We start from the raw sequence: 22,929 nt of genomic DNA, 5'->3' as shown, positions 1-22,929 counted from the left end.
CTGGCACTGCACTTACCAGCATTCTTTCAGCAAATAGAGGTGAAGTTTGTACTGTTTGTTTTTGTCAGGTTTCCTGGGAAATGGAGTCTTTGGCTAGAGACCCCCCCCCCTTCCCCATATTTCCCCACTTGTCAATCCCTTCCACCCCTCTGCTGCCCTCTTCCCGTAATCTACACATTCTGTGCTTCTTCCTGAAAACAACCTGCCTCGGCTCAAGGAAGGGTGTGTAAAAACAGAGTGATAGATGGAGTGATAATAGTGGAAAGAGAGAGGGAGAGATCTTGGCTTGCCGAACTTTACTAGTTGTGTAAGAGCATTCCTACCCTACGGCTCTGTCCTCTCAACTCAACAACAACCTCTGTCTCTCTCTCTTTCTCTTCTCCTCCCTCTCTTTCTCTACAACACTTGCCCTCTCCCACCCTCCAAAGTGCCCTCTGTGTTGCACACTTTCATTCTTGTACCATCTCTCTCTGTATGAGTCTGTCCCTCCCCTCCTCTCCCCAACACTTCTTGTTTTTCTCACACTGTATGCATGTGTCTCTGCCATGTGGTTCACTGCCCCACTCTCTTGCCTCTGCAGTATGTGCGATATATGGAGAGAAAGACGCTGGGGTGCACCTCTACTTTGTCAACCTGGGCATCCTCTCCTCGGTGGGTCTTGGCACCGGTCTGCACACCATCCTCCTTTAGCAGGTAAGACAACAGTTTTCTCTGTGCTTCTCCACAACACGTTGTCCCTCACTTCCACACTGCAGTTATTCATTTGCCTCTGCATGTTCATGACGGAGTTGAAATGCAAACACAGGATGGTGGTGGTGGAGTGACGCAGGTCTCAAAAGGCTGTGTTGATGCTGTTGTGGGGTTGTTGCTAAGGCTTTAATTTGGGCGTTATTAAAAGCTTTTGCAGGCTCCTCGTGCACTTGCACATGCTTATTCGCATGCGTTTCAGAGTGGGTTGGAGATGAATAGAGGCTGTGGTAGCCACACTGTTTTGACAGGCAGTCCAGGAACAATCGCACTCACTGACCCCTCTGACTGAGTGCACATGAGGATAAAAACATTCTCCCTCCCCCTTTCTAGTTCTTTCTCTCTCCTTTCTCCCCTCTCCCCTGCTCCCCACTGAGTCGCTCACTCTCACTTTCTCTTACACTCCCTCCCGTTACTAGTTTGTTCCTTTTTATGTCTTCCCCTTTCTTAGTCCCCCCTTTATGTGTGTTTCTGCATGTTTTCAAGTCTTCTCCTCCCCGTGTTTGCTCAGTCCTGAGCGCAGGGAGGTGTTGGGTCTCTGCTGCTGATCAGATCATGGTTTAAAAAACATCTGCTTGTGTTCACTGCTCTGAGTCCATCTGTCATCAGGTCCACTGACATACTCATGTGGCTTGCCCAGTGGAGCTGAACTGGAAACTTTGAAGTGCATGTCCTCCATTCTCCTGTTTTTAAAAGCCAGAACATGGTGCTCCAAAATGTAATTTGAGAGATTTTTCTACTCTTCCCCAGTGGCTCATCTCATTTTTATGCAAGGTTTAATACGGGATGTCGCCATCTAGTTGAGAGTCACTGCAACAGCAGGTTGTGGTGTCATTGAGTTCATGACAGAACTTGGTGCTCCTTGCTAGAGCTGCCATTGGGTATTATTTTTTTCTTAGTTTGACTGATAGTGTTTTTAAAAGGTGATACTAGTGAACATGTTTATGATTTAGATCACAAATAAATACTTTTATGAATACTTAATGTTGAAATTATATATATATATATATATATATATATATATATATATATATATATATATACACATATATATATATATATATATATACACATATATAAATAAGTATCAGTTGATGGTAAATAATAATAAAAATATACAATTTAAGCATTTTGTTTCCCACCAATTGGCTTATAGAATGGAAACATAGTATGAAACAGAATGTAAACCTTGAGATATATAAACATTGTATGAACAGATTGATTAACCAGATCATTTGTGCTAGGTGAAATTAATTATCTGGTCAGACAATTTAAAATAAAATGTTAAAATAATGAATTGGCTGTTAGAAATGTAGTAAAATATTCAAATGAGTTGCTTTTTGTTTGAGCATTTGTCATTTCTGTCTATTTTGATTCTTGTAGAAGCAGGGAGAGCCTCTGAACAGTAGTCAAGCTGCGGATGTTGTGGTCATGTGTCTGTGCTTTAACCATTAGACTACTGGGCTGCCTCTATATTGGCCCCATGTTATTGCGCTAACCATATTTGTTTTTATAAGAAACTCTGTCTAATCTTGTATCTGTTTCCTCTCTTCAACTGTGAGCCTATACCACAAGTAAGAAGCACAAAACTGACCTCAGAGAATTATAATGATATATCTTCTTTTCTGGAGAAACACTCTTTAAAGAAGGGATTGAGATTCCTCAGTGATTTTGTAGATTTCTGGGTTCTGATGAGATATTTCTGTTTTCTGATGGTAAAAAAGTTTGAGAATTTTTGTGGTAAGTGGACTGTGGTGAGTGCCAGCAGACATGTTGTTCTGTTTTCAGGAACTACGACGGTCAGAGATTATAAATGGGTCAAACGGAACACTTGCTTAGATGTCGCCACTAATTAAAGATTCTTAACACTTGCAGTTCGACCTTCCTGGCCTGGTTTTTGTCCTTTCCATAAGACTTAATAATATGCTAGAAATAAAAACTGAAGTGGGCCCGGGTGTTTACCAGCTCTTGACTTTGATTTACGCCCATGTCAACATTTGGAAAGAACACCACCACAAGTATTATGTAAGTGGTATACAAGTGCACCACTCGAGATATACAGCAGCTTAGTGGAGCTTAGTGGAGTGAATTTTTACTGCAGTTTGGTAAAACGACTCAATGCTTTTTCTCTTCAGGAAACTGACTTTGAGCAGCCTAACAGACCTAATAATCATTCAATTGGTTGATTAGATGGCCCACATATTTTATGGCAATAGGTTTAAAAATATATCCATAATTTCATACAGGTAATGAAGAAATTCAATGTATGGTTACCTTACTCTATTATTATTCTATTAGTCTGAGATTCTTTGGGGTTTGCACAGATCAAAACAAGATTAAGATTTAAAGATGTCACCTTTTACTCACAGAAAGTGGTGGTGGATATGTTGTATATCAAAAGACTAATATAATTATACTATTTAGATAATGTAAATTTGATAGTTCAGTGCTGAATTTAACTTTTTCAAGCAAATAGAACAAATCCAGGTGTCAGGTTTTCAAATATGGTCACTTGCACTTTTCTATTTTATATCATTATAACTTCTTGCATTGATTTTTGATTTTTGATTATTAGTTTACTAGTATATAAATATATTGTTTTGGGAACTTGTGACAACCCTATGTTCAATTTACTGTCAGTATGTAAACTTTCTTTATTGTTATCTTATATGTATATAATTACATTTTATTAATTGAAAGGCCTAGCTACGGTCCAAAGATTGGACACGAGCTTTGGCTAGAAACCCTTTATGAAAAACATTTGTTAAACCAAATTTTCTAAATAACATTGGATTCATATTGTTATTAAGACAATAACTGAGGTCATTGCCATGAACAGTCAGTAGAGGGTACCAGTGATCTTAAGATCTGAAGATTAGCTTGAAAATTATACATAATATTAAAGTATTGTCTGAAAATGAAGCTCTACAAAACACAGGAGACCTTGAAAGCAGTTTTATTTGTGTTTTCTATTAATTCTATGAAATCTTTCAACATATTTCTACAGTTAAAAAAAACAGGGAAAATCTGACATCTGACGTGTTAGGATTCAGGAGTGGCACATTGTGTCTTTTTCCTAATAAATACATCAGCAGTTCTCTGGTAGTCCCCATTCTTTGCAAGAAGACATAAGACTTGACCATTGGAAGGTCTCGTAACTACAAAGGTGACAGGAAGTACTATTTTCACATGACACATCATGTGACTGTGGGATGTCACGTCGTTATGCATCTGCATTTCTTTCATTTTAAAAAGCTTTTCTTCTCAGTTAAAGCTATTAGTTTAATTTTGTGTCGTTAAAGTAAATGTGTGGTTGTTTGTTTTTCCGTGCAACAACAACTTCACTGAATAGAGCTCCAGACTCCGTTTGTTAACACTGACATGGTGACAGGAAAAGCCTCTCTGAAAATGATAAGGCATCAAGCTGTCAGCGTGCACTGTCCACTTAAATCCATGGTGCTCGAGCAATATGGACAGACTGAATATAACTGAACCTTTCAATACCCACACAGTGCTGTTCGAGTATGAAAACAGCCAGATCGAGAGTGGTTGTTATTTCAGACCTGCTGTATTCCGACATCTTCATCTTTCTGATCAACTTTCCCTATTTCTACTCTGGAAAAGGCTTAGAACCATTGTTCTGAAACTGTGGTACATGTACCACCAGTGGTCCGCGAGCTTCCTCTGGTGGTACTGGTAGATGACATAACCAACATGTCATGGTCTGTTTTGGGGCTATTCTGCAAACAATTCCCCCAATTTCACTAATTTATCGGATCTTTTTATCGGATAAAAAAAGATGACTTAATTTCCCCCCAAATTGGTCAATATTTTAAATATTGTGCATCCCTAAGTCAGAGTGCTAGAGAATGAAACAAATAACAAACAAACAAAATGAAATAATAATTAGTCACCTTATCGCTTGCTCCACTTAAAATCTAAATTTAGTATGCCAGTGTCTTAAGAATATGTGAGGAAGATTTAATAAGAATTTTCTTATTTGGAATAAATCTGCTTCCTGTGAAAAGTCTGTAGCTGACTTTGCTCGGCCTGTTTATTTTGATGTTTTGTGATAATGGTGTTCATTTGAGAGCTCAATATTTTATTGATCTCAATAACTAATGTAGTTAAATCATTAACGTCAGTTACCATTGGATTCTGTACCTGATATATAACTACACAAGTGATCTCTACCGTTGTCTTGTTTTACTGTATGGCAGTGATCCACCATTGGCTTTCACGGTTTTTCTGGTCCTGTAAAATATTCTTCCCTTGTCCCACAGCAGCTTCTCATCCTCATTTTTTATGATTACAGTTGGCAAAGAGGTGAGTTGCCTAACTGACTGCCTGGTATACATTCTGTTGTTATATATGGCTATGGAAAGTGTAACTTCCTGCCAATGGAATTGTTTTGATTCCAATTATTGCAAGATGGGATTTATTGTGGTCAGCTACTGGAGCTCTACTGGGCATTGCTAAATGTACCTTTATTAATGTGATTTCACAGATAATGGGAGTTTTAAATAAAATGACCACAGCACACACCCATTGTGATTGGTGTTGTGTAAGTTCGGTTATGAAAGTACTTGAGAGTCACCAGCAGAGGGGGTTACAGAACTAGTAACGTGTTTACCACCCTGGTTGGTTAATGAAAGCAGAGCAGAAGTGGCAGCTCTCCTGTTCCCTGACATGGGCAATTGCTGCCCTGTGTCTCCTCTGTGTTCGCATCCTGCTGAGACTGCGGGAGATTGTACATGGACAGAACTGTTTAATGGAGAAAGATAAAACCCTGCAACTCAGGCGTAGAGAAGAGGAAAAAAGCGCACTTCTTGGCACACCATCAAGTGTATTTTATCCAGCTGCTCTGAGGGAGGAGGTAGTGGGTGGGTGCTTACAATACAGACCATGAAAACAATAAAATCACAGGAACACTGGAGGGATCTAATTTCGGCAGAGGTTGTGGAGGCGAGGATTGGTGCTCGCAAACACACGAACGCTCGGTGCGAGTTCTGCACCTGCACATGTTGTTCACCAGATCACAACTGTGAGTGGGACAGTCTTTCATCCCCACTTAAGGTTTTAAGCTTTCCTTTTCCAGCGACAACTGACCGCCATAATCCTATTTTAAATGAGACGAGGTTAGCAATGAGTGTGACTCTTGAAAGCTTGGGAATGTTGTAAATATTTTAGAGGAGAGCTCATCTGAGTCATCCACCATTAAATTACTTTCAGTAATGGCTTTTGCCATTAAGTCATTATGGGCAGCATGAAAATTGTTGTGCTCAAAGTTAAATCAACAGCAACAAAGAATTAAAGTCATTATAATTGAAGCCGCGCATGTTACTGTTTACATAATAGCAACTAGGGTAGACTTTTTTTCTATCTCTCTTGGCCTTGAGCTGTTTTATGAGTGAGAGGTGTAACATGTTGCGTCCCTCTGAGAGCATAAATGTCAGCAGCCACTAGGGAAAAAACAATACTGATCCTCTGGGATAATGTTTCTCGCGTGTTTATGACTCATGATTTACAGTCCCTTGTCTTTCAAAAAGTAAACCAGTGGCTCATCTAAATAAAGGAACATTCTGTAGTTTTCTACACTCAGTTTCTTTTAGGATTGCTAAATTACAGGTTGCAGTGGAGGTTTGTGTAGAATATACAGATTTTCCCCAGCAAACCCCCTAACATTAAGTTTTGGCTGTTGGCAATTACCAGGAGCACGGCTTTAATTAGTGCCAACTATCGCAGTCAGGGCTGAGCAGGTCTGAGAGTGTGGCTTCCAAACACTCTCCATGCACAGTTGTTACCAACACATTCGCACACTGTGGCTAAGGTCCTAAAAGTCCTGCTGCTCAGATGTCGTTATACAGTTAAGGGCACTCCGCCCACACATATGACAATATCGTGTCGGAAGTTTGATCACCTGACCTGTGTGAGGCTTTTACAGTCATCATCCTAGCGGAGCCACTCACACCTTCATATTTATGTACACAGAAACCTGCTTTGAGTTGTGAGTCAATTTAAATGTAATCAACAATTTAAAATTATTATTGTTGTTTCTAAATTTAAACAAATGACTCTTCACAAAATGTTCTTAATCTCACTGCACATGACCCTGTTGTCAAATGTGACTCATCACAGCATAATTGTTCTCCTGTTCGTTATTGCATACATGTTACCCGGAACATGAGTGACACATCAGGATCAGTTTCAGTAGTTCTTTGACAAGCTGAAAAGCTGCTCTTGACTCACCACTGGCTGGCAGTAATGGATCTCTCACTTAAACTTCAACACCTCTTGAATTCAATTTGAAGCCATTCATTTTTAACAACATCGAGATAGAGTGTCAGAAATGTATCGCTTGGGTTTTCTCTTGCCTCAGTATTACTTACATACCATTAAGTTCAAATTTTATACTGGTAATTGTCACACTTTTGGTTTCATGTCTTTGGCAAAAAAAAAGTGGCACAAATGCTTTCATTCATGATTTTTAAGTAATTCATTTCCTCCCTTTTAAGGATGAAGACGAGCCAAATCTCCCCCTAGGTCTTGTGACTTACTCATCTTCTCCAATCCTCTTCAAAGACAAATGACATAGCGCTGTGTAAATGGAAGCTTTGTGTCTTTGCGTGTATGATGTTTAGAATGGCTTTTCAGTGTTAACTGTTACACCTCAGTCTTTGTGTGTGTTTGAGGGCACAGGAGTCATGCTAATACTGAATACAATTGCCATTTGCTCAGAAACACACACAGTGAGAAGCCACAGGAAGCTAATCCTGCGGCTGCCACCAAAGTGCCCCTTGTGTGTAGCCAGTCTGGAATGGCACCAACAACTCTGCCAAAACCTGACCAGACCAGAGCCAGCGTGCTGCTGGCAAACTGAAGGTGTTTATTTTTTTTAAACCATAGTTTTGTTATGAAATTCTCTATAAAGGTCATCATACCACTGAAACCTTGTGGTGGATGTCTCCCTATATTGGCTCTTTTTTTTATTTCTGACTCAATTTTAGAGAGTAACATGTTATTTCCCTGTAGTAGCTTTGCTTTGTACTTTTATTTTTTGTGATTTGAGCTGACACTAGTATTTGTATTTTTGTGCATGAATAATAATTGTGCATAATAATTGAAAATATATCCATCACAAAGTCCCAAGCTTCAGCAATGTCTTCAAATTGCTTGCGTTGTCAATTTCCCTATGTTTTGTAAAATGCTTTATTTAACAATTGACCTTTATTTAAGCAGTTTAGATTATTTCAGATCTAAAGATGAATGACATAAATTGGAAAATTTGTATTTTTCAACAATATTTTAAATTAATAGATTTAAAATAATTAATAATCAATACAATATTTGAAACCGTATTCATGATGTGTTTTTCGATACTAAAAACGTTGTAGGTTAATTGAGAAATGTAGCTCTATTATGAAAATGGATGATGTGATAGTGGATTATGGCATAACAGTAAAAAGTAAAATTATTATTTCACTGAATTGTTGAGCCTTACTCTGTAATTTGATTCCAGAAACATATTAACATTTATTTTCCCTGTTAGGTTTCAGCTTTCAGTCATTTTGATTGATATAACGTGTATAATCCATCATAGGGTGGGGGTCAGAGTGAGTGTGTCATCATCGAGAGGTTTCTGAACATATGGTAATATGGTTCGACCACATGGATACATCTCTGAGACTGTCCCCTTTACCCTCCAACATCTGTGTGTGTGTGTGTGTGTGTGTGTGTGTGAGTGTGTATGTGCACCCACACACATTTACCACCCACTTCTATCCACCCCTGCCCCTCTGTCTGTGCTGCATCACTTGCCTCGGTCCAGCTTTCTCAAGCCCCCGCCCAGATACTGACCTGGGCTTCTTCATAACAAACTAACCTCAAATGTTTGTCCTGTTTCGCCTCCAGCAGCTTCTGACTACAAGAAGTGGTTACCGGTTATGCTAGCCGGACCATGTCTGATGTGCTTAAATGGCCCTTGACAACCACAGCGACCTGTTAATGACTGGACTGTCCTGTGGCCATGGTCACTGAGAACTGGTCAGTTTCTGGTCACCCTTTAATATTTGGTTTGGGCATTTGGAAACAAATGCATTTGCCACCATATACTAAGAAGAAATGGCCACGCCACAACTGGTCGCTTGAACGATTATGGGATTGTGTCTCACATTAATAATATAAACACTGGAGAATTTTCCCTTCCCATTAGATTTTTGATCAACTGAATCATGGCCAAGATTAAGTAAAAAAACATTATGGGGAAAATTAATCCAGTATTACTTATGACCTTATGACCTTAACTTATTACCTTATTACCAGTATTATTATATGATTGTGTCACTGCTTTTGATTATGTGAAATGTAAAATGTTATCACGAGTGCATTCACTCCACTGCATGTGACTGAATACCCAAGAGAAAATATGTAGATGTATAATCATTAAAATGCAAAAATGACCCAGTGCACTTGGATGATCAAGCCTATTATTAAATAATAATGCTCTTACATAGTGTCTGATATAACTGAGCTGATACAAATTACACAGGGAAACATTGTTAAACAATTCAAGACTGCTAAAACAATGATGCTGGATCCTGTGTTAGCAGAGATGGTGGTTGACACTCAGTCAGTGACTCTTCCTGGCAGCAGCTATGACCTGCCAGCTTTCACATCCTCCTTCAATGGACACACTGATGTACTCTTTGTTCTTACTGTGGCACTGAGAGGAAGCTCCTTTTCCGCTCATGTGCTGCAGTGCATGTGGCCGATCCCGTGTCCATGATAGATAGATAGATAGATAGATAGATAGATAGATAGATAGATAGATAGATAGATAGATAGATAGATAGATAGATAGAGAGATTTACTACATGTCAAAAGTTATTTATCAGTTCACCTTCATGTCGATCCATGTGCATAATGCCAACAAGATGGGGCATATATAATACTTTAGAGTGTGAAGAGCAGTTAAAACCAAACCAGTGGGACCATTTAATCCAATACCTTTTCTGTTGTGAGATGGCCTTTGATAATAAAACTCAAAATTTAAACAATTCAGGAAATCGTGGTCTTATGATCAACATTTAATGAAACTGTTCAGAAAAGAATTCCAGTATTAATCTGTGGCTGTGTTTTCTGTTTTAAGACTGTTGTGCTTAAAACTTAATTCTTTATATAGTGGTCTTGGTACTGCTTCCAAAATAGGTTGATTTTAAATTGTATGATGGTTAACATTATTTATAAAAAACACATTTCAGATTGAATCAAATTTTAAGAAAATTGCATATAGGAAAGCAGTTCTTCCCATGGCCTAAACTCAGGGATCCGCTTTAAAACACAAGGATGCACTGTAGCTCCAGGTGGGATTTTAATTACGGGCAGAGCAGCATGTTTAATGAAGAACAGTAGGCTGTGATAGTTATTGGGGTGGGGGTGAAAAATTACCCACATTAACACTCCAGAAGGGATTAAAATCACCAAATAAACTTGTAATGTTTAAATCACCACCTCCCCTAGAGAAATAAATCCAGTCTGAAGGGGGCTTTATATGACAGCCTGACTAAGTTTCTAATTGTATAGATCATAGATCATTCTTTTAAACATCTTATGCTCAAACTCTTACTTGGATTATTTGTCGGTGGATTTTTACTTTGACTGTCTTCCCTCTGGCTTGTGCTGTGCTCTGTTTTGCACAGGACAAACAAACATACACACTTTATTACCAAGTCCAAACTATGTGTTACTCCCCATGTGCTCGAGTGGGGATTCCGCTCGTTTTGCGAGGCCGAGAGACGTTCTGTGCAGGTCGCCACAGGAATGCCAACAATGTTGCCTCCACTAAAGACCCCACAGGGTCAGAGGGAGTAAATTTGTCTCGGTGCGGATGTGAATTTAAACCTTTGGCAGAACTTAAAATAGATGCAGGTAGGATGTGAATAGTTATCTATACACACACACACACACACACACACACACACACACACACACACACACACACACAAAACAACCCTGCCTGAATAAGAAGTATGAGAGTGTTGCTGTCTGTCATAGATAAAAACAATATAACCTTTACCATTATTATTATTAATCATTTACTGTGTCCTGCCTGGACAGGAAGGGTGTTTTTTTTGCCCGTTTATCCATGTGTCATCAAGCTGTGAACACAATGAGACATAAGGCAGTTACCTGGCTATTGTGGACTGAGTTGCAGATTAATAGTGAGTCACCTGTACAACATGAGAGGACTGGGCTTTTGTGTAAGTCGAGAAGCAATGACACAGCATTAAGCAGAGAAAGAGAGAGAGAGCAGATACTCCAAGTCACGCAACACTTGCTGTTGGCAGGCTGTGTGTATGTGTGTGTGTTTAGTAAACACATTACCTGAGATAGAGCTGGAAAGTGTGAGCAACAGGAATAGTCTTTCTTGGCCTGACAAACATTTGTCTGTCTAGGTAAATGAAATGTGTGTGTGTGGATTTCAGGGCAGTGTGATCTCACTGGAGTTGGTGGGGAGTATTTGAGGCCAGGGAGTATCCAGTCTGACTGGGTCAGTGTTGGGAGTTTCTTGACTTCTCTCTGGGTCACTGAAAATGTTCCCTTTTCCCCCCCAATTTATTTTGCACGTTATAATGTTTACACACACTGAAATTAAGTGTGTAGGTGTTTTTTTCTGTTGATTTAATGAATGTGAAAGCTATTGAGCATCCTTACTAATATGTGTGTGTAGAAACAAGTCTGTGCCATCTATAGGGAGTTAACTGAGAAGGCTTTGCCATTTCCTGTTGCCTCACACACCACTGTCCTGCCCTCCCACGTCTCGTCTTGTCCCGTCCTGCCTTGTCCAATAAAGCACCGGAAGTTCCAGCCCCACCCCAGGCCTGTGAGATTGCTGTGGCGCTACGTTGCGTAATGCCCAACTGCCCGCGTGCGTCACAGGGAGCACCCTTCCTACACACATAGGCATGCATGTAAACACATGGACTACACACCGAGTATACAGAGCTGTCATTTCATATCCAGCTTGATGATTGCTCAGTAGGTCGCTTGCATTCTACTCGAGGAATGCATTCACATGGCCTTTTTCACTGTACTACAACTACAATTTGGTTGATATTGTGCTCTCAAAATTATCATTGTTCACCTTGCCTGTCATAATGAGCCATGGCTGAATTACCTATGGCTATTGGTACTTTGTTCCTCTCAGACGTTTTGATTCCAAGTTTGAGTTTTCACAAGAACTGCTTCAGTCGTCTTCAACCAGGTGTGTTTTTAAATGAACTTGAGCCATTTGACCATAAACCCTATTGTGAGGTGGCAGTGGAAAGTGGAAAGACATCAAATGACTAATGTTGGTGCTTCATTTCAAAATGCCAGGAGTGTGGTGAAATTTCCCCATTCAATATATTTATTTTAGGTTTTCCTGAGTGATTGCATTTGATTTGAATGTGTGTGGCCTCTCGAGTCTCTCAGTGCAGCAGCATTACGGATATCGGGGTGACTTGTGCAGATTAAACAGGAAAAAGCTGGCAGATGTCATAATTTTCAACATGCAGCAGAAATCCAACCGGCACTTCTCCTCATTATTTTGATTCCTTTGTTTTCTATCTGGAAGCCTTGTCAAAATGAGCAAAGGAAACAGTCAGAAATGTAAACCAGACGAGGCCTTATCAAAGACACAACGACTTATTCTTGCTGCGGGAAGAGTCAAACTGTCTGAAATTTGACAGCAGTGGAGAGAATCATGTTTTCAAACCTTCATGTTAACGAAACCCAGTTTATTATGCATTTATTATAGGGCTGCAACAACGAATCGATAAAATCGATAAAAATCGATTACTTAAAGCGTTGGCAACAAATTTAATTATCGATTCGTTGAGTCGCGCGATTAATACGTCACTCCTAGGCGCGGAACTGTTTACAGATGCTGACTGTTTCATGCCGGTTCATGCACGCCCACAGCGAGCCTTGTGTGCGCGTGAATAGTCGAGCGTATAAGCGGTGCGGGAAAGTTTTAGAGTGAGCGACAACTTATATTTTAGACTTGAAACATGGCGGAGGCGGAGAAAACCGTTCGGCTGAAATCTTCTAAAATGTGGGAACACTTTACCATTCATGAACCTAAAAAGTGTGTTAGCTGCAATCTTTGCAAGAGCGAAATGGCGTGGCACGGGAGTACCACGGTGATTAACCAGCACCTAAAAAGAAAACACGTCGGAGTCCTCCGTGACAAGGAAGGGAGTAAGGCAGTAAGGACATGTAGCATTAGTCTCTCATGTTTCTCGTTTAGTGGGTTAATTTATTCATTATTCAGCTTTACAAACATGAACAGTTTATTAAACTAAAGCATTAGTGTGTGTGTGTGTGTGTGTGTGTGTGTGTGTGTGTGTGTGTGTGTGTGTGTGTGTGTGTGTGTGTGTGTGTGTGTGCTTCGCGCATGTCTTTTTTGCTTCTATTTTTAAAGCACTTACAGCTGTAAGTTATTAAAAATAAGTTTACATACTACTATGATGTAATAATGTAATGAGTAAGTTTCAAGTGTACATTTTCTGTAGTAAGCAGGTGAGATTCAAGTGAGGTAGAACATTATGTCGTCAGACAGGGTCAAAATCAACATATTAAATATACTTAAATTAGTATAAAAATACAGGTGTACTTTAACCTGTGTGAGTATCAATTAATTAATTAATATTATAAAAAATGTGTCTCTTCTGTAAATGTATGTATATCATACCTTGTATGTTTTTTTGTGTTATTCCAGTAAGTTATGATTTTTTTTTATCATTTAATATTACTTTTTGATAGCTCAGAGACGTTGGAGCAATAACCAGTTGTTTTTACACTTTAGTCTGCACTGTGAACAAACATGAACTGTTCCGTTTTTGAATAAGGATATGGCAATTACAAATGTTTCTTTTTTTTATCCGATTTAGTCGAAAAAATAATCGACAGATTAATCAATTATTAAAATAATCGTTAGTTGCAGCCCTAATTTATTACTTTTTATTTTGCTCATTTTTATGTGTAAACAAATGTGAGTGTGCCAGTTCCTGTGGCCGGACTTGGGTGTCACTGGGCCATGATTGTCCTGCAGGTTTTTTTTTATCCCTTTTGTACAATTAAATAACTTTCTCTGCATTTCTTAATGGACTATTTGATTTATGTAGTGAAACAAAGCAGAGACACATTGACTGTTCATGTTTATTTGTAGTGACTCCTTCCACTGCTGTGGGACTACAGAAGAACCTGGCCCACTTAATGCTATCTTTTTTAATCAGTATTTGACTCATTGCTCTCTCTCTTTTCTATGGTAATAAAGAGGGGTTCTTTCTCTGACTCAAAACCCAGCAGGTGGATTCACTCTGACCTTATTCTCTCTTTCTCTTTATCTTCCTTTCTCTGTTTCTGTCAACCTTTCTTTTTCTCAGGAACCATACATTACATCTGTGGTGCAGCTCAGTGGATTTCCCCAATCCACCCCATCCACACCAAATCATCTGTCCCCATGCATCATGTACCATGCTTGGCTCTGATGCTAAACAGGTGGGTGTGGTGTCTGCGGGGGTGGAGTTAGACGCCGCCCTGGGAAGCACCTTTCTGTGGACCATCATCTCTAAAGTCTGCCTGGAAGCTTGGATGTGTGTGAGTATCTGTCACACACCGGTTGTCCAAACTGTAGACCGGAAGAGCAAAAGAGCAGGCAGTTGCAGGATCTGCACAAAGCAAAGCTTTTAAAAAGATTCCTCATGGCTCAGTATTGGTCACAGTTTGCCACGGCCTTGCACATTCACCACAGCTTTGACCAGTATTCAGAGAGAGTGCTTTGAAATATTGTTGCTGTCAGGTGAAACCCTCATATCTCCCAGATGCAAGTTTCTCAGAAACGAAGAAATGCAGTCTTGTCCTCAGATTAACCACCATGCATTTTTTTAATGTTTCCAGTGGGTTTTTGTCACTATACAGAGTCTGCTAGAAACATGGAAATTACCAGAATTGAAGGCTTTTAGAGACATAGTTTTCCAAGTTCAAGGAATTTGTATGCCAAGGACTCCAAATTGGATGCACAAATCAAGCTACAAGCTATTTTTTTTCTTAGCAAGCATGCAGTTTATGGTGCAGTAACAGATCCATGTGTATTAACATTTTCATAGAAATATCTTTTAAGTCTTTGAGAGTTATCAGCGTGTGACTTAATTTGACAACACTGGTGTGCCATAAACAGAGGTGTGCCATGTTAGCCCACAGCATATGGGCATCCCCCATATACAATTTATTTCCGTTTTAATAATTGATTTTGTATTTATTTTTATAAATTCTTTTTTAAAAATATTTATTTGTTTTGGTATTGATCAGCCTTTTCTGGAGACAACTGATCACGCTAATTAGAACATGCAGTTTATCATATGCTAAATGACTGATAGCTGCAGATAACTGGACTTAATACAGAACAGTGAGTTGGAACAAAGGGACTGCAATCTAGCTTTGGACAGTCTGTGTACAACAAGCTATTGTCACAGTTGTCCACAGAGTGATTGCTTATTGATATTTGCAGTACCCCCACCTGTGAACACTAATCTTAACTGGTGGAGATACTGCAAATTTGCATGAACGCTGAAAATATAATACTCATCGACAACTCGTTGCCTGGAAACCCCCAGCTCCTTACCACAAATTTCCCCAATGCAGTGTCAGTGGTTTTACACGTCTAACCAAAGAAAGATGAAATGTTTGGTGCTTGACGTTTTTTTCAGAGAGAGAAGAGATCTCACACGCGCTCACACACAAAATATGCGGTAGGTTTTAGCAACTAGTCTACTTTGGGGCTTGCATTGACATTTATTTGGGGCCTCATTTATAAAACGTGGCCTAAGTGCTTACACATGCTGATTATAAAACCATGCATACGCATGTCTTGCACCTATTTCCCTTTATAAATCATATCACAATTCAACGCACCTTTTGCAAGATTCAGGTAACACTCATACTTGCCTATAATTTAATTTATAATTTAACATTATAACATTGATTGGGAGTGAGAAATTGAGGCGCAAAAAAAGTTGTTAAACGGCGTCATCATCGCTAATGCCAAATTAACTGAATGTGGCAGATGCTGTAAATACAGAAGACCAATGGTGCTGGTTCACAAAAGCACTCATTTGATTTCCGCTCCTCTGTGTACTGTGGGTTGGGGGAAAAGAGTTTGTAGCCACCACTTATGTGGTTATCCACCGTCACCTGCAAGCTTATTCAATGGTTATTAATTGTAAGAGAGATTGTTATTATAAGTGTGTGTATACACTTTATTTTTTTTTAGCTTTTATAGCTTTAATTTTGATAAAGACCTTCAGAGTCCAGTTCAAGACATGAATGAGTCATTGATAAATAGCCCAGAGTTTTTATGAAAGCACCAACAGTGGCTTGTGCTACTGTTAATCACACAGGCGCTCACACGTACACATGCAGGAAATAGAGAAACATCAGAAATGTGGCACAGTGATCTAGATATCACACTTCATAATGGTCAGTATTGTTTAATGCCCCTCATTGTTGTCAATTTCCGTTTCCTTACACCGTGAGAAGGCAGAACTCCTGAACACTGAGAAAAGAGAAGTTGTTCTCTGACACACTGTCCGAGTTGTATCATTCTCTCTTATCTGTTTCCCTGTTCTGCGTAATGTGGAAGGTGCTGAGGTGACGGGGGAAATATGTTCTCTGCTACTTCTTCATTACTAGGAGCTTTACAGGAACTAGGCAGGTTTTCCACAACCATCACTATATCCTGTAATTAGCCTTCTGTTTCCTTAATGTTTGTAATACATTAACTACACACACACTACTGGTCAAAGGTTTATAGCAATCCTGTTTCCCCAGGTCTAGTGAAATTTAAGCATTTCAAGTTGGTAAACTTCCCAAAGAGGACAATTTTTGTCACCAAACTGAAAAACTAGGAGTGTTTCACAGACAACATACTATTTAAGGACTGAGAAATTCTTTAACTCCACTCCAATGTCTGCAGGTGTCCAATCTGTTGATAAATACCACATCTGTGTTAATATCTGCGTGGGAACAAACTGTTACTAAACCCGCTGATGCATTAGTGAAGTACTTAACTGCACTACAGAGAATAATACTGTATATTGTTACCACAATGGGGAGAAAATGTAAGTGACAAAGTAAGTCAAACTGGTTGGACTTGACAAAAGTCAAAGCAAAACGGCTTACACTTGTAACAAAAATTTGTATTCAGGTTTTACAAGCCAACAACAGGGCTGATGATACAATGACGTAGGAATGCTGCCGATGATTGCTGATCACTCGTCAAGTATAGATAGTAAATATTTTCTTTTCAGCTACAACTGGGCAATTGTAATGTGCACAGATACATTCTGTATGCTTAATTACAGAAATTAAAACTTGAACACATGTAATGTAAGGTTAGTAAGGATTTAATTTACTGGATAATCAACCTCTTACACAAATACACATTACAATCATTACTGCCTGAACTTTCATTGTCATTGATTTACTTAAACAGTAACTTCAGATTTGTTTGCTTCCTCTGCATAACTGCTACTTCTTTTTGGCTTCTTTCCACCACAGCCCTATCCCTTGTGTCCTCCTATGTTAGACCAACTCTTCTCAAGTCCTCCTTCACGACATCCGCAAACCTTTTCTGTGGTCTTCCTCTTCTCCTCCTGCCCAGCAGCTCAATCCTCAGCATCTTTTGTCCGGTATAATCACTGTCCCTCCTCTGCACTTGACCAAACCATCTCAACCTTGAGTCTTTTAATTCTGTCCATCCTGGTCACTCCAGATACAGCTCCCTGTCCTTTCTTGCATCATAGCAGGTCTTGCTACCATTTTGTAGATCTTCCCTTTCACTTTTACTGACATCCTTCTGTCCACACATCACCCTGGCACTTGTCTCCACCCTCTATCTCTCTTCCTCTACTACTTGCCTTTTTACCATACCACCTGTCTTACTGTTATTCACACACCGGAATTCTGTCTTGCTCCTACTAACCTTCATTCCTCTTCTCTCCAGTGCAAACCTCCACCTCTCCAGACTCTCTTCCACCTGTCCCCTACTATCACTACACATTACAGTATCATCTGCAAACATAGTCGATGCAGACTCCTGCCTGACCTCATCTATCAACCTGTCCATCACCACTGCAAACAAGGTGGTGCTCATCTGTCACTCCAACTGCACACCTCACCACTGTCTCACCGTCCTCAGCCATTGTCCTGCACAATTCTCTCTCAGCACCTGATCCGAAGCTTTCTCTAGATCCAGAAAGACACAGAACAGCTCCTTCTGGCCTTCTCTGTTCTTCTCCATCAACACTCTCAAAGCGAAAGCGAAAATCTCATCTTTGGCACTCTTTCTTGGCATGAAACCATAATGTTGCTCGCTGATCTTCACTTAACCAAGCTTCATCTGCATAACTAAATCTTATAAAAATCTAATTAAAGGCTAATGTGACATTATGATCCCCACTATCATGACTTTTAAAATAATGTTAAATGCTGTTGCAAAGACACACCCTGCCTTATCACTTCCCCATCTGGTGTGTGGAGGCGTGGGTGGGGGGGTGCTGGATGATATAGGAGTCTCTGTTTGTGGGCGTGTGTGTGCGCCACCTAATCCCTTTGGATTCAACACTGCCCCGTCACCACTCTTGCCCTGTAACCTCACCCTGGCATGGCTGAGGCTTGTCAGCTCTACAGTTGGAGACACCTGTTGCGCCCACAGTTTCAAAGCACCCCTGCCAGCATTCACCCTCTCTCTGCCAGCCTCCCACTGGTGATGAGACATGACATTCCCCTCCCAGCTATGACCACCACCACTGCCACTCCCTCTCCTTTCTCTTTTCTCTTCTCTGTGTGCATTTTTGTCACCTCTTGAAACCTCTCTGTCTACTGCAGCCTCTGCCTGAAGTGTTCCACTTCAAACACCACTGTGCAGGTGGATGTCTTTCACTACACTGTGGACACACTCATGTACACACAGAAGACACATGCAGGCTCACAAACGGAGGCAGAGCTATTGAATGGAGCAGCTGCCAGAGAGATCAAGGCACGTCTCCATTATGAGAAAAAAAACTGGCAGATTTCATCAAAGACTGCAGTGCTAACAGGAGAAGAGGGTGTCCAGAAAGATGCCAGGTTTGGAGTTAGCACCGCCTCCTGAGAATGATTGTTTGGGCTTGTTGTCGCTGCCATGGTTGCTAACTACCCACTAATCATCTGCTGGCTCAACCATCCAGCTACGTGCAAGTAATGTGACTGCGATTAGTTAGTCATGTTCATCTAAGAAAGGGAGACTTTTGCCGCTGTCCGTACATTTCAGGATGCTGGGGGTGTATTGGGGCTTGACATCACCCATATGCCCCTAGTGATTCTAACTTACACTATCTATATCCACAACATCCTCTGTTACCCCCTTGCGCACCTACTTTCTACCCTGTGCCTGGAAACATTAAAGTAATGAGCTGTGAGCAGCTCCTAAAACACCGCATTTCTTGGCGGCTGTTTTCATTGTGTTAATTAAGTCTTTAGCCTTCACCCCTCACTCCCCCACCCCCCCTTCGTCCTCATGTTTTGGCAGGGTGAACTTGGTGAACCGACCAAGTGCTGAGAATTTATTTCCCTCAAATCACTTCCGCTTTTTGCCTGTTAAGCCCCTCTCAATCACACAGGCTCCAGTGCTTTAGAGGTACAAGCTCCTTTTAGCTGTTAGATATTGGTATCTTGGTTCCTTTCGACCACAGCTGAGCTTATTAGCACTTCTTAGGTTTTCCAGAAACATTGGATTACGTATGAACATGAGTAGATTCGAGGAGAGCTGTTGGAGCAGTGTGTTGATGTAATGTTTTGAGGTGGTTCCTAATTTTTTTTTTGTATGTTCTGGTCTGTCTTTTAATGCTTTGATTGTTTAATAATCTGTGGGATTTTCATTCTCATAAATCCTTTCCTTTATATTTACGTTAGCAATCTGATCACAGAATCCAAACATCAAGCAGTCCTAGCTGCTCCGCTGGTACTTTTGCTCTGTTAATGCCCCTGAGGATCATTTCCATGCTTGTTCAAAAATATATTTTTTATTTAAAAAAAAATCTACCACAGCGCAATAATACATTTGATACAAAAGCTTATTAGAGAACAAGAAATATAAAGAGTCATAATAATAACCCTCTCTTTCTTTGCATGTGTTTGTGTGCATGGGAACAGGATGAAGGTACTGCTGTATAGGAGAACTTCCTGCTCACTTCATGGCACGAGTGTGCAGCTGTCAGGTGTTGACTCTGATGGCGACGCCTTCCAGAATTTTGAGGGCTTGCTGTCGGCACAGGTGACACTCTACTCTATACATCACCCTCATCAACTCATTCTTCGTCATCACCCTCTGCGACCTAAACGTTGTCTCTCCACATTATTCTGGTTCCACATCCTCACAATACTTGTTAAGCTGTAACTTTTTCTTTTACCTGCCTCGCCTCACTCTCACCTTTCTGCTCAGCACATTTATCTTTAGATTTTAGTTCCATTAAGGTAAGGGTTGGTGTTAGGCAAAAATTGGGTGCTGCATGGACAACTGTTGAATGTGTAATGTGTGAAGACTGACCCGGCCACTTATTTTATTATGAAACCACCAGCATGTACCTGTAAACAAATGATTATGCAGCTCTTGGTGTTCGTAGAAAGCAGGACACATGGAAAAGGGTTTCGTTGTGATGGTCAAGGTTAGGGTAAGGAGCAAGGGAATGCATTATGTCCTCACTTAGAGCTATCTTTACAAATTGTGTGTGTGTATGACTAAGAGATCACCGATGATACACTTGAGTGAAACGTTGAATGAAAAACAATTTTTTTCATATCCCCGAAAATGTTTCAATAACATCTTAGCTCAGTGTAAATATTTATTGCCCTTACCTCTTGTGATTATGACCGGAGGAGGAGAGTTTCGGGGGAAATACGCGTGTGGTTTTTTTCAAGGCTTTTCATCAGAGCTGCCTGTCCTGACACAGGAATGCATTTCTCTTTCCAGCATTGTGGGTCAAACCGTCAGACAGGTCAAGTGCACTGGAACAACTGCATCCATAAAGGGCTTTGAACTTCACAACAGGCTTACTCCCTGTTGTATTTGCAAAGGAACAATTGCAGGTGGTATCAGAATTTATTCAAATAAGGCTGCCTGTATTTTTTTTAAATATCTGAATCCTATAAAGTCGAAGGTTTGCGGAGTGAATCACATGAATGTTTCTGTTTGTTCACAGTATATACAGTGTTTAATTTTTCACCATGTATACAGGATTAGTAACAGTCCAACTGTGTTTAGACATGAATCATTCAGCACTGCCATGGGTTCTGTGATAACTTTGAATCTCCAACAGGAATAAGCTCTGGTTATACCATATAAAATCTACCTTTGTAAGTCCATCCAAGTTTTGTTCTTTTAATTTTACTGGTAGAATATGACTCTAAATTACTTGCATTTCTTTTGAAATGCCATGATCTGTTTCTATAAGGTTGAAAACAAATACGTAACTTGGGCTCATGTTAAAAGGAAGAGATAAATGTTTATTTTACTATGTGGTTATGGATTTATGAGCAACCCAGCCAGCCAGTTTTCACTTATGTCACACTTGGACCACTTGTTTTCTTTGTTACATTCTGGTTCAACAACCCGTTTTTGAAGAACTTGTTAAACAAGGTTAATGGTTATTACATTTTATTACAGACAAAAACATTTGTTTGAACATTTTGGAGGCAGCATTTGTCTCGTTTCTACTGTTGATTTCACTATATATATATATATATATATATATATATATATGTGTATGTATATATATATATATATATATATATGTGTATGTATATATATATATATATATATATATATATATATGTATATATATATATATATGTATATATATATATATATGTGTGTGTGTGTGTGTGTATATATATATATACATATATATATATATATACACACACACACACACACACACACACATCACAATTATCTAGAGAAAGTGAAGAAATTATATCACAGATGTTTGATGTGTTGTACAGATACCTACAGACACATGGCAGTAGTGTCTATCCTGTTCTCCGACATGAAAGCTAAAGAGCCAAAGAAGTCACAACTGTGAGTAAACGTTAACCTTGTGAATGTCCTGTTTCTGTAACATTCCTCCACGGTTTGCTCTCTTCCTCTTTCCTTCCCTTGATCCTGCTGTTTTCTCTCATGTTTCTCCACCTCAGCTCCTGCCACCACTACAACTTCCCTGTTTGTGACTGGGCAGGCTCAGTGTGACATCAGTGTAACAACAACTTAAGAAACTACCAACATGTTACGTAATCGGAGCTTAACGTAAACCTGTGGAGAAAACACCAACACTGAAACAGATTCACGATAGTCACAAACAAAAAATAGAACAAAAATCTGTTCTGCCAGTTAACAGGGGGAGAGGGTGCAGCACCTTCTGTAAGGTTAGTCTGTTTGTAATGCTGTGGTCAGCTGCGGAGGTTGGCAGCCACATCACTGCAGCATTAATGTTGAGATCACAATTGTGAGAATGGAGCTCTGACATCACCTACTGATAAACTAGCACTTCCCTCCAAAACTGTGAGAAAATAGCAGATATGATAGAAAATCAAGAGAAATTGGCAGCGTATGGAATAGTAGTGTCTGTTTCAATGATCATCGCAGCATTGTAGGCTTCCCACGTGTCTTTTCCCAAACAAATCGAGTGTTATGCAGGAGGAGCATCGCCTATTAGTCTCGCATCCATGTGAGGGCAGATTAGAATTGAAGCTGCACGCTGCTGTCTCTGCCTGATTCTCACTCTCTCTCTCTCTTACATCATTTCTTTTTGCCCCTCTCTTCTTATTCTCCCTCGCACTGTTTTTCTCCCACTCTTAAGTCTCTTTCTCTCTCTCTCTCTCTCTGTCTCTCTCTCTCTCTCTCTCTCTCTCTCTCTCTCTCTCTCTCTCTGGTGATGTCTGGCAACCATGTGTATGTATGTAATGTGTGCTTGTGTGATTGGATTGCATCTGGAGACAGGTTGCTTGCACCAGTGAGGACCTGCCACACACGGAAAACTTTTTTTTTTCACTCTTGCAAAGCTTTTACTATTTCTTGGATGTTCGCAGGGTTCCGTCTTTCACTTA

The 22,929-nt window shown here is 39.9% G+C and overlaps 1 protein-coding gene across 6 annotated transcripts; it reads left to right on the top strand.

The window, feature by feature from the left end:
* The first annotated feature begins 563 nt into the window (after window positions 1-563).
* On the top strand, window positions 564-22,603 carry LOC310939726 (uncharacterized protein). 6 transcript variants are annotated; one of them, XM_083904551.1, is made up of 8 exons: window positions 570-693; window positions 14,175-14,388; window positions 17,347-17,477; window positions 17,792-18,915; window positions 19,981-20,101; window positions 20,798-21,180; window positions 21,829-21,904; window positions 22,021-22,603. In XM_083904551.1, exons 1-4 carry the CDS (start codon window positions 593-595, stop codon window positions 18,018-18,020), a joined length of 675 nt encoding a protein of 224 aa, XP_083760677.1. In that variant the 5' UTR covers window positions 570-592; the 3' UTR covers window positions 18,021-18,915; window positions 19,981-20,101; window positions 20,798-21,180; window positions 21,829-21,904; window positions 22,021-22,603. The 6 variants fall into 6 exon arrangements, 5 of the variants coding, with proteins under 5 accessions (XP_083760677.1, XP_083760680.1, XP_083760679.1 ...); XM_083904554.1 differs by lacking the exon at window positions 17,792-18,915 and having other exon boundaries at window positions 20,798-20,913; XM_083904553.1 differs by lacking the exon at window positions 17,792-18,915.
* Window positions 22,604-22,929: the final 326 nt, after the last annotated feature.

This window comes from Microchirus variegatus (assembly GCF_963457635.1).
Source record: "Microchirus variegatus genome assembly, chromosome: 2".
In the NCBI taxonomy this organism is placed as follows: Eukaryota; Metazoa; Chordata; class Actinopteri; order Pleuronectiformes; family Soleidae; genus Microchirus; species Microchirus variegatus.
Note: the sequence above shows the minus strand (reverse complement) of the source record. Positions and strands in the feature narration are given on the sequence as shown.